The sequence below is a fragment of the Sabethes cyaneus genome, chromosome 1, assembly GCF_943734655.1.
Source record: "Sabethes cyaneus chromosome 1, idSabCyanKW18_F2, whole genome shotgun sequence".
Taxonomy (NCBI): Eukaryota; Metazoa; Arthropoda; class Insecta; order Diptera; family Culicidae; genus Sabethes; species Sabethes cyaneus.
In genome coordinates this window covers 29,072,211-29,084,351 of record NC_071353.1, presented here as the reverse complement: position 1 = coordinate 29,084,351, position 12,141 = coordinate 29,072,211, and the positions used below count along the sequence as shown (strand labels likewise).

Here is a 12,141-nt window from a genome sequence, read left to right as displayed (position 1 = left end):
TGCGCGAGAACGCCGCTCGCTTGCGTTGGCGCTGTTGTCAGATAATATACAAGTAAATTTATAGCATTGCTTAATTTATAGCAAGCTGCTTTGCGTAGCGCGAAGACTGCATCAGCTGATGCTAGTGTTTTTACAAGTTTTGGGGGTGTCATTGAAACGATGTTTTGTTAGAAAATTTGTTTGAAGTGTTATGTCTGTTAGTCTGTGATAGGGGTGTTGCAAGTTACCCAGGAAACGCGATTACTTGCAACACTTTTCTGATTTTGCGTTTCGTATGATTTTAAATTTAATTTCAAACCGCGAATGACTATTTTTAGAAATTTTGAGTTTATTTGAAGTTTCAAGAGATACTGGAGGCATGTTTTGTTTCCCAATTTCGTGTATCGCTGTTCGGCGAAAATGCAGCATGTCAGCGAAATCCAAATTGCCGTTTCAAAGCACGTGGAATTTTTCGCAATTTTAATTTTTCTGGAGATGGCAGTAGACAAAATAACATCGTACAGATGCAAACTTACGTTGTACATCCTGTCTATTGCGATAATTATCAATTTTGCGTACTGCAAGCCGCGCCATATTGGAAGTAACAACAAGAATTCATCGTTTCCTCTCCAAGTTCAAAATATAAACAGGGCTCAAAGCTGCTATTGTTAGCTTATATGATGCACTAATTGTGTACAGGAACCAAACGATAAAAAATAATTTTATGTCAATGAACTGACGCAACTTTGCACATCCATTTTCCCTACTCTAAAAGTAAAATTACCTTCCAATCGTAAAAAACAAGCAAAACAATGATAGAATGGATTACACTTAACTGAACAATAGCTAAACGTCCCTTCTTTAAAATGGCATTGGCTACAAATGGTTATGTTAACAAACAAATGCGTTAGAGCTGTCAAAAGCGCGATGCACAGAAATGCAGAAGTGTTGCAAGTAACCCCGGTGTTGCAAGTATCCCCTGAAGACGGTATCTATAAAAATGGATTTCTGTTTGTCGGTATGTTTCTTATAGAATCGAAAACTACTGAACCGATTGGCGTGAAAATTTGCCTGTAGAGGTTTTTGGGGCCGGGGAAGGTTCTTATGATGGCAAAATAGAGTCCCCTCACCCCACTAAGAAGAGAGGCTCCCATACAAATGAAACACAAATTTCTGCATGACTCGGGAACAAATCAGGCAAATGGAACAAAATTTGGCATGTGGGTATTTTTGGAGATAAGAATTTTTTTTATGGTGCATTGAGACCCCTACCCTATTTAGGAGGGGAATTATGACCCCTCCCCCATTTTGGATGGGGGGCTCCCATACAAATGAAATACAAATTCCCTCATAACTCGAGAACTAATCAAGCAAATGGAACCAAATTCGGCATATGAAGGTTTTTGGAGGCAAGAATTTTTTCTATGATGGAGGGTGGGCTCTCATACAAATGAAATATAAATTTCTTCATAACTCCAGAACTACCCAAGTAACCATAAGCATTAATCCAAAACCGTATATTGGAAATAATTCTGCATCCCTGGTGCCAAACTTTTGTATATTAGCAATCTTAATGCTTTTAAAACGTATATTAACATTGTTGATGCATAGAAGCATTAACGTAAATCAGTATTAAAGAAAGCAATATATGCGCATATAACGTAGCAATATAATGCATTTAGTCAATTATATTAAAACGAGCCGTAAGTGTTGATAAACGGCTTGTACTTGACTTCTTATTTCGTGCCGTCTTTTTCTACCCTATTGGTAATGCAGGACAAGTAGCTATGATATGAGAGAGAATATCACCAAGATTTAAATACGACTAATTTCAACTCACTCAATCACGTCCGCTATGGTTTAGATAACGAATGAGGTTGCATGGCTAACTCCCGGTTCGAGCCCTGTCTAGGTGGTAACATTATTCAGCATTTCAAAAAATGGTTCTGTTTATTGTCAATTGCAAGGAAAATTGTACCACCCAAAGTGCGATATCGCTCATAAAAGTGCTATTTTGCATTAGATCGTTTCGGTATCTTCGGCGCACTTTTTCGTTATCTTCCAAGCAATAAGTGCGCCGAAGAGATCGAAACGATTTAAGCTAAAATAGCACTTTTATGAGCGATTGCGCACTTATTGATTGGTAAATTTTTCCTGCAATTGACAATATCTATTAATCTATTTTTATTTTCCATAACAAGCAAACGATATGCCGTCGATACTTTTCAGATACGTCGATAATGTAGACAAAATGACGTTTCGGTTAAGCCTGAAACAAACATTAATAATGTTTATTGAATGCTTGTGGCCGCTATTATATGAGTTCTACAGAAGTATATAGAGAAAAATAAGCTTTTAATCATACTTCTGTATGCTTAACAATGTTGTCAAAAACTAGTGTTTAGTGCTTACTGGTTACTTGGGATAGTTAGCCCAACAAACATTTTATTTGGAGAGCAGTTTATTCAACCACTATACAGCTAATTTGCAGTAAACAAGCTTGATAAGCTATTATACAACAAAAATGTTTGTTGGAGGTTCATTACAAGCGTATTTAGACACGGTCCATTTGTGGCTAAGTTATATGGCGTTACGGCCATTGTTTTCCGTGTATGTTAGTTGTATGTGTTGCGCACAGTTCTACCACAGACAAACAGACAAGACACTCGCGAAAATTCCATCGTCCAATAAAAAACCATTCATTTTTCAAAAAAGCATGTTTCGCAACATGGTCACGTCGCAGCGCGCGTGTGTTGCTTTGAGTTTTCAGTATAAAACCATTCAAAGTACAAAACCCTACAGCATAAAACCCTGAAAATGCAAGCTACTCCGCAACATGCATAACAGAGGGTGCTAGTGTGCAAGCAAAATGTGCAGGACGATGGTTTTTAAAGGATTTTCTTCTATGTGTCCTGTCAGTTCGTCAGTGGTTCTACGAACTGGCAGACGAACTTAAACAATACTATTCAGCTGCTCTTCAGAGACGTCTTCACTGCTTTACAGTTGGAGCGATACTGGTTGGTTCTTATATTCAGCTAGTAGAAGGGCTGCACAGCATGAAAGCTTGCAGCGTCTTAGCGTCCGAGCATGTATTCATCCCTGCAAGTGGTCCGTTTGCGGTTAGAAAATTCGTCTGGGAATGCAAACCTCGGACTACGCAGCCAAGTTTGGGTTGTGTCGCTTTTGTCGTAAACAGAAGTCGATTTGTGTTCGGCTTCTTTCATTGCTACTATTGCTGAGCAGTGAGCAACCGAGTTCCTGCTGCCAGTGGGTCTATACGACCGCTTGCTGTGACAGTCACCCTAGTCACTTGACTCAATACGACAATTGGCACTCGCCGTGACTCACCACGGCGAGTCGAGTCACCTAGGTAACAAACCCCTGTCACCTAAGTAACAAACCGTGTCACCTAGGTGACAAAGCAAGTCACCTAGGTGACAATTGTCACCAGTTCGCGGCGACTCCAAATGGTCACATCACTCGCTTCGCAGAATAAGGGTGAGTGGCTTTCCGTCCGAAAGCGCACCCAACTGCACAGCTACCGGTTTTGCCACCAGTTTTCCCTTCTGCTGCTTGTCCATGGTCCAGAGATCCTCCAGCTGCTGCTTGCTGCTTCTCCAAAAGCCGTCACAAGAATGAGCGTAAGGTGGGCCCGGCAAAATAGAGACCTCGTGACGCATGGTGCAAAGTACCTACTTTACCTCAAAATACGTTGATTTGCAGTGACAAAGGCCTTGACTACCATGTTGACTGCAAGTTTGCGAGAAAGCATGGTTGTTGAACGTGGTTTTTCATATGATACATTTTATTTCACGTTAAATCGAAGGGAAAAAGTTTTGATATCCGAATGTTTGGCATATATGAAACAAAATTATCAATATTTGCCAAGGGACTGGCAACCCTATCCCTACTCAATGTGTTTGACAGTAGCCAACATCTACTGCCGGCGTGGGTATTATTTGCAAAAATCTGGCTAAGATTTGAAAATATTGCGATTATTATCTAAAATTTTTCTTTCGTAGGTTTAGTTGTGCGCCTAACAGTTGCGCGCAGCTCTGTTCTGGTTGCTCGCAGTCAAAGTATCTCTTTTACACTCACACGAAATTTCGTAAGAAACTGTCAACGCAAGAGTGATGAGAAAAGCAACAATATTTCTCTCTCGCTCATCAGCTGAATGCTAGGGTAGCTTGCTTCGTGTTTGCCCGTTCAAACATGCACAAATTTTTTACAAACGCAATCAGCATTTAAATTTTATCATTCTCGGTTAACGTAAAACATTGTGACTGTGTTGTTTGTAAGTCTGTATGTAATAGAACAAAACGAATGTTATCTAAGCAAAGAATAAGAGCATAAACATAGAAAACTTACACGAGCTTACACTGTCAATAATACATGATTTACCTTTGCGCACAACTATATAAAGCTGAAAAACGAAAGATTTTCTCGGGAAGCACAATACTACCCATCTGCCAGCATACCGGCTTTGCAGAGTGAAAGGAACAGAACATATAGCGGTGTCATGCTGTTTCATTTACGCAAATGGTTAGATGTTAACTCCAAAAACATGGCTGCCTAGCAGGACCGTGGTATTTGCACATTGAAATTCATGTGTAAATTCTTTTGGTAACACCTGCGCCGTGTCTATTTTTATCGGTGTACGAAGCTTTTGCATAAAGCATTGCACGCAGATGTCAGTGCGTTTTTCTTCTTCCCAGGTTTGACAGTGTTGTGGGGTTTGTTTTGATTACTTATTCGCAAGACCCAGAAGCAAAACACTGCAAAAAGGACAAAAATATATGTTGTACAGAACTGTTATCATTTTTCTGCTTCGGAAAAGTCGGGTATTTCCGGTTTCCGCAAGCAAGTGCTACGAATTACAAGTAATAAACCCACTAGCAATAAAATTAGGTTACAAAGGGAATCAAAACAAAACACACAAAAACGTCAAACCAGAGTTGAGGTTAGGCACCGTGCAAAGGTTTATTATGCAATTTGCCATACTTTATTTTATAGAGCTTTATAGAAGCGGAGAAGTACGAGCGATTTTTTATCGGGTAATCACTCAACAACAACGGTATCAAAACAATTTTTAGTTTGATTGAGAATCAAATATGCGAGAAATAATTTTGCAGTATTTATAATTGAAACAGTAAGTAAAAGTCTAACCAAAGTTTTTAGAGCGTCTTAGCATAATACGAAGATTGAAATTAAAAAAACTTGTTTCACTTGTTACGACTGCAGGCTACATCAGTGTCGAAAACAGACTGATGAAGACTGCAAGTCGTAGGCGAAATAAGTATCTGTCGTGAATTAAATTAATGGCGGAATTCAATCGTGAAAAAAGTTTTCTTTAATTTTAAGTATAAATCTAGTTCAGCAGTTGTGATAGGTTAAATCGTTCCCATTTTAGATGCCACGCAATTTCAAACGTAAAACTAACGTAGAACGTTATTCGCCGGATATAATGCGGGACGCTGTTTTTAAAGTCCTCCGAGGGAATTCCGTTCGTAAAGTTGCAAAAGAAACCAACTTGAATTTTGCAACGTTGCATAGATATGTAAAAAATCAACGCGAAGACGGTGATGCAGTCATCGAGATGTGCCCGAATTACGGGGTGCGCAAAATATTCAACACTCGTCTCGAAGACAGTTTGGCAGAAAGCATTGCAAAATGTGCCAACAATGGATACAAACTATCAAGACTTGAAGTAAGACAGTTGGCATACGAAGTTGCGAACACGAATAATTTGAAATATCCAGTAAAGTGGGATGATATTAAGTTAGCTGGTCAGGAGTGGTTATACGGATTTATGCGCAGACACCCGCACTTGCCTGTACGAAACAGTAAAGGTTTCGTAGATTCGACAGTTCGCAATAGTCTTTCTGATGCAGATCTACCTGCTAGGGAATCTGAATGTCAGCAGTCCACTGCGATGAAGAGAATTATTTCTATCTCAAACTCGATCAAGGAAATAGAATTGTCTTCAATACAAAAATTGACTGAAAGAGAAAATGGCACATTTCTTAAACCAGGATCTATCAAAACAGAGGAGGCAAATAATCCCTCTGTATTCGATGATATTCGACATTATACGGATGCAATTTATTCGACAGGGCATATTGAGCTCGGTTCAGAGCAAGTCAAGTGGTCGCCAAGAGAAAATGAAGCAATGCTTGATATGATATGCATCAAAGAAGAGCCGATAGTAAACGATGATTCATCAAGTTGGAACCCGGACCTTCCATTTCCTGTTAATGTATGTATAAATGAATAAAGGTTGCTTTATTATATGCGCAACATGTTGCACTGTTTTTACTCTTGGTAGAACGTAGAACTGAACTGAAACCTTGGTTTTTCCATGTAAACAAACAGCTTTATAGCTTGTCTGTAGCGTATCCTCGATTCCGCCAGCGAAGTGAAATGGGCGAAACAACTCGTTCAAAATAAGTCGATCGAAATTAAGATTTCTCCAAATGATTCCAAATAATCAAACTGAACTTTTTTTGTTGTATGCTCTTTGACATTTATCTTTTACCTTCGAGAAAAATACCTCAATTTTTTCTAATAAACCACTAACTTAAAGACGCTAAACCATACTACGCAGTCCGATCAATGAAACCAAAAATATAACTGGAGCAGTTGGTCGCATAACTTATTAAAGCGAAGAGTGAATCGAAAATTAAATATTCAAAGTATTGTGTACATTGTTTACGAGAATAGAATACGCTGTTATTGTATGTTGAGCCTTAGCTATTCTAAAAATAGTGCAAGTTACTGTTCTGTTGAAGTGCAAATAATCATTTGTGTCTTACTGGAGTATGGCCAATCCGTTTATTTATAATTCACTTCCTATTGATGTGTGCACATTTTAAATGAACTGCTTTTCCTTTAAGAACGTAGATAGACTTCGAAAAGCAATCAATCGTACCATTCGAGTACCTACCAGTTAATTACTTAACTAACTAACTTGAAACAGGACTTTTTAATAGTAATGTCCAAATTCTTTGAATGCACCTCAGCTGAGCCATCAGGAATCAATGACTCATAAGAAATTTTATCGATCCATCCGATTGTTTGATTGATACAAAAGTATAGGAATAGCTCCCCAGAGCAAGTCTTTCGGATATTAATTATCACACGCTGGCATTACTTTCTGTGTACAACATAATATCGGTATCGAGCTTATATTATAATTCGTATTAACTCTTCAAATGCACAGTTTCATCGTACTGACAGTACTGGGAGCGTAGTACGAAAACATTTTAAAATGAAATATTAAAATTTAAAACCTAATATTACTCACGTTGTTTTTCATCTCTAGAGGAAACAGTTCGCGTTTCGATAGCGACTACGTCAATCTACTTTCATGTAGCTTCGCTGCCGGCATTGTTTTTGTGGTCCAGCTTGTTCGAGTTGGATTTGACCATATAGATGAAGTAAGTCAGAATTTCTTTCTCCTTTATCGGAATGGTTTTGAAGTGCTTCATGATTGTCTGAAAATTCGTTTATAATGCAACAATTTCGCTGACTGAAAATCATTGAGTATTCATTGCCTTACCTCCGAAAGCTGTGCTTTATTTATACCGGGTCTGGTAGATACCTTATAGAAGCGCTTATAGCGACGCAGAGTATTCACCTGCAATTGATAGAGGTCCACCTCCGGTAAGTCGGTATCGGTTTCATTGCTGTCATCTTCGGAATCACGACGGCGACGCTTGGTGCGAGCGCATTGAATGCGTCCCTTGTGGAAATCGCAAATGTAGATATGACGAGCCTTAAAAGGAAACTTGAACTATTGGAACTGCCTTGCCATGATGATCGAGGAAAGATATTCCGACGAATTTTTCATAGTGCATTGCACGTACACTCACACTACAGTAATAAACAATACTTACAGCCGAATCGATGCTCAGTTTAAGCCGTCGCTGGGTTACAGTTTTCTGAATTCGTTTGCTGTAGGATGCATTCCCAGCCTGATTCCGACAACGTTCGCCGTCGTCCAGGAGACAACAAACTTGATCGGCTGGACCACGAGAGTCCTCTTCTCCCGTACTAAATCCATTGTTGTTCATGATTGGAACTTTGCGAACAACGCTACCAGATTAGAAACCGCTATCGGGCTGTAATGTGATTCACGATTGAAACTTGCACTGTTATATGCCGATCTATCCTCTTTTAGAATAAATTTCACAGTTCTAGCAAAAATTACAAAGAAACTACAAACTTTTCGAACATTTTCAATCGCGTAACATTTACGATGGCTTCCACTATAAACACTAACACACATATGTTACGATCGGAGTAGCCAGGAATTTACTAGAGAGCCTTAAAAAGAGTAACGACTAGAGAGCCTGTTAAAGATAGAGAGACGCCATCTCAAATTAAGAACGTATTTTGAGTATTGCGGAGTTTCCACCTATTTAGAGTCCCACGCGAAAATTATTAGCGTGGTTTTTTTCTGCGTTTATCACGCATGTTTGCAATCTAGCAATTTGAACTATCAGTTTTTCGTTATTGCCTCCCCACTGCACCCCTCCTTGTTTGACAAGCATATTTTCAATGTATTTAGTATTGCACCAGGCAGTAATTTAACGAGTCCTACGTAAATTCTTTTTTTAATAATAATTATCCTGTACTTCCTAATAATTTTCGCGTGGGACTCTAAATAGGTGGAAACTCCGCAATAAGTACAGGATAATTATTATTAAAAAGAATTTACGTAGGACTCGTTAAATTACTGCCTGGTGCAATAGATTTTTCTAAATTTTTAGCAGCTTTTTATGAATTATTCAAAATAAAAACTTCAGAGAAAGGTTCCTTGAGTATGTTATTATTATATGTAGCATCGAGAAACTCGAAATCTTTAATTTCAAGAGCAACATTTCAATAGGGCCCAAGTGCAAAATATAAAAAAACTGGTTTTTTGGTTATATTTAAAGCTTTTTTAAGTATCTATAATAATACCAAACATCATAGCGATTTGAAAACTTTATGAGTCTTAAAAAGCAAATTTGAAAAAGCCTTATGTGAAAACTGGCAACAAAGTTTTCATTTTGTGCTTTGGCCATTCTATATGAAAAAGCCTATACGCAGTTTGTGTTTTGTTTTGCATTCGGCCCTATTTTTGTTGTGGGATTTCTACGCATAGTGGCGAATAATCACTGGCCATCTCCGGCTAAGTACGTTTAGTAAGTAATAAATACACAATTTTTGAATTTCCGTTGGTAATCAATTGTTAACAGTGCAAATTAAATATTTTAGAAACAGCCAGTTCTGTAGTTGCTGCTGCGAAGATGATCCCCGCCGTACAATTGTGCGAGAGACTCGACGGACGACCGAAAAAAAAACAATACGATGCTACCTGCATAAATAACACGGTCATTCACAGACACGACATGTTTAGTACTTAAGCCTGCGCGGCAACAAAAATTTAAGTTACTTTTCGGCTTACACGAAAAAAGCTATTTCGCTGTATATATATATATCACCTGTGGAGGAACCGGACAGAGTTCGTTAGTTGCGCGCCCGAGACATTTACTATCGCTGAACTGCCAAGGCGTGATGCACTTGCACGCTGTGGTGAGTTAGAAATGCTAAATGAATGAACTGCTGCTGCTTCACACTACCAATAGCGACTGCCGCACTGCCGCACCTCACGGGTAACACGTCCCGCTTCACAAACCTGTTCAACGGTGGCAGATTTGCCGATGAAATTAAACCCCAACTTTTCTAGTAGAAATAATAAAGCTGATCGGTGTCCCAGTTACGAATTTTTAACCTTTTCTAGCCATTGCGCTTCAAAACAACGTGATAAAAAAAGGCCAAACGCGAAACGCTGTTTAAAAACTGGCCCAACACCAAAATCATATCACCACTGACAGTAAATAAAAGCCTCATGTCAAAGGCCCCATCAACAATTGATAATCAAATCAGCCTTATGAAAAAGTCGTATTACCGAATGATCTCCGAAAACGGCTAAACGCATATTTTTGCAAATTACAAAGTAAATCAATGTTTTTTTCTGCTAGTTGTTGCATTACACATTAAACTATTATGTTTTTGCATCATAATGTGACATTCAATTCTAAGCAACACTGTTTATATCAAATAAGGAGTTAAAAAATGATGCTCAAGTTTCAACATCGATTTTCTCGAAACTGTCAGTTTTGACTTCGGCCTATTTGAAATGTTGCTCTTGATTTAAATCGCAGGTTCTCAAAAGAACACCCCATCGACATCTCTATAACGAGCTGCAGTGAACGTCAGCGACAGCATGTCCTGGGTAGAGTGACTATATACAGAGTGGCGCCAAGTCATCCCAAATGTATGCAATGCGGTTTATCCTAGGGTTTTCTTTCTCTTTCCTGCATACGCGTTGGATAGGTTGTCTGCTCGATTGGAATGACACTGACAGATAATTATCATTCCAATTTTGACATTGTCGCCACTCTGTATATAGTCACTCTAGTCCTGGGCTCAAAATTTGACAGCGGGCCAAAATCAGACTGCTGGCAGTTGAGTGAAACGCAGTGCTAACATGCTATCTCATTTTCGCACACACGAGATGTTGGCAGCGAAAACATGGTTGCCTGCAGATGGGGTGCAAAAGAATTAGCGATTAGCGACTCTCTAAAAGTCGCCATCTGAAACAAATAATCTAGCATCAATGCAGCTGCGTATGTCAGTGTTGCCACACGCACAGATTATTCTGTGATGAACAGACATTTGGAATAAATAACTTTTATAAAATCTGGATATGTAATTCCTTTCTTGTTTTCATGATAATTTCACTACAGTTAATGGTCGTACCACTGACGAACTGACATGACACATAGGAGAAAATTCCAGGGCTGTGAAATTGTCGAAATTTTGCGGACTAAACTTCCATGGACGGCGACAATTTTGAACCAGCCAGTATACCGAAAATAACAGCTAATATTAGTTAAATTATAGTTGAAAGGCTGTGTTTAACTGCTTTCTAATTAGGTTCAGTAGTCTTAAAATGAATAATGCTTTAAGTAGGTGCCAGAACCAAAGGTACTAAAACCAATGAGTGGGACATGTGCAATGTATGTAGTTTGACAGCCACACCATCCCGCTGGAAAATTCTTTAAAAACCATCGTCTTCCCAAGTAACAATTTCAGTCTGATCAAACGCTTTTATAGCTGATTTTATTCAACCTGTGACTGATCTATGGTTTAGGTTTAGAAATGAAAACCTTTTTTCAGCTCTTAAACATCTAAATCTGGTGATTTTATCAAGCTTCAGGCTAATTAATAGCTGCTTTCGAAGCTGCAATGAAGCTTAATAGAAACTGTTTTGCACTTTTAAATAACCAATTTGCGCAATGCTGCCAATTCTATTTTTTTAGAACGAGAAATAGTTTTGCAATCTACTTTTCCAGTCGCTTAATCAACGCTTCATCAACCTTTATGCAGCCAAAAAAAATCTATTTTTAAATTTAAACAAATTAAACGCGTCATTTTTATTCCGCCGTGAACGCGATATTTTTAGTTTCGAATAACTTTAATTCGTACAAGCAAGCTAGCTAATTAAAAATGCATGTCTTTTTTCCGGGAATTGAACCCGCCATCTTTTGATCCATAAGCACTCGATAATGTCGATAACTGACAAACTTTTGCTGTCAGCCGAATTGCGAAATTCTATGATCTGACAGTGTGTGTGCTGTGAGCCGAATGAAAACTTGGTAGAAGTTTGTAAAGCCACTTTAACACCCTTAAGCAGACTTAAAGTAGTTTGAAAGCTGTGAGCATAATGAAAGCTTCCACTCTACATTTTAACACCTTTAAGCAGCCGTAAAATGGTTTGATGTTTATGGCTGTTTAGAAGCAGATTGTTTAGCAAAAAAAATCCGCTATTAAGCCTTTTTATCAGCTTTTGAGAGAGAACTGGTTTGAAAAACTTAAAGTAGCTTACACATCGCTTATTTAAACACCATTTGAGCGCTTACTTTACTGCCCATAAACGCATAACAGTCCCATCTGACTTTTCACCACTGTTGAGATAAACCTGGGAATCATCTTTAAATTAACTATTCTTTCAATATTTCAAACAAAAAAGTTATGTTTGTTCCCAAAATGTTGAAAAAAATATCAAACTATGTCAGTCCCATATTACAAATAAACGCATAACAGTCACAG

The 12,141-nt window shown here is 38.4% G+C and overlaps 2 protein-coding genes across 2 annotated transcripts in view; both read right to left on the bottom strand.

Moving 5' to 3' along the window:
• Positions 1–6,780, bottom strand: part of LOC128745506 (prion-like-(Q/N-rich) domain-bearing protein 25) — a 56,617-nt gene extending 49,837 nt beyond the window's left edge. Inside the window, exons 1-2 of the mRNA XM_053842581.1 lie at positions 6,755–6,780; positions 6,326–6,351 (exon numbers count right to left, since the gene is read on the bottom strand). Coding sequence (XP_053698556.1) covers positions 6,326–6,351; positions 6,755–6,780 — 52 coding nt within the window. The remainder of the gene's footprint in view (positions 1–6,325; positions 6,352–6,754) is intronic.
• A 345-nt stretch (positions 6,781–7,125) lies between these two features.
• On the bottom strand, positions 7,126–8,255 carry LOC128745143 (histone deacetylase complex subunit SAP30 homolog). The gene is made up of 3 exons (XM_053842144.1): positions 7,875–8,255; positions 7,538–7,753; positions 7,126–7,472 (listed from the first exon to the last, which is right to left on the bottom strand). Exons 1-3 carry the CDS (start codon positions 8,049–8,051, stop codon positions 7,344–7,346), a joined length of 522 nt encoding a protein of 173 aa, XP_053698119.1. The 5' UTR covers positions 8,052–8,255; the 3' UTR covers positions 7,126–7,343.
• Between the last annotated feature and the right edge of the window lie 3,886 nt (positions 8,256–12,141).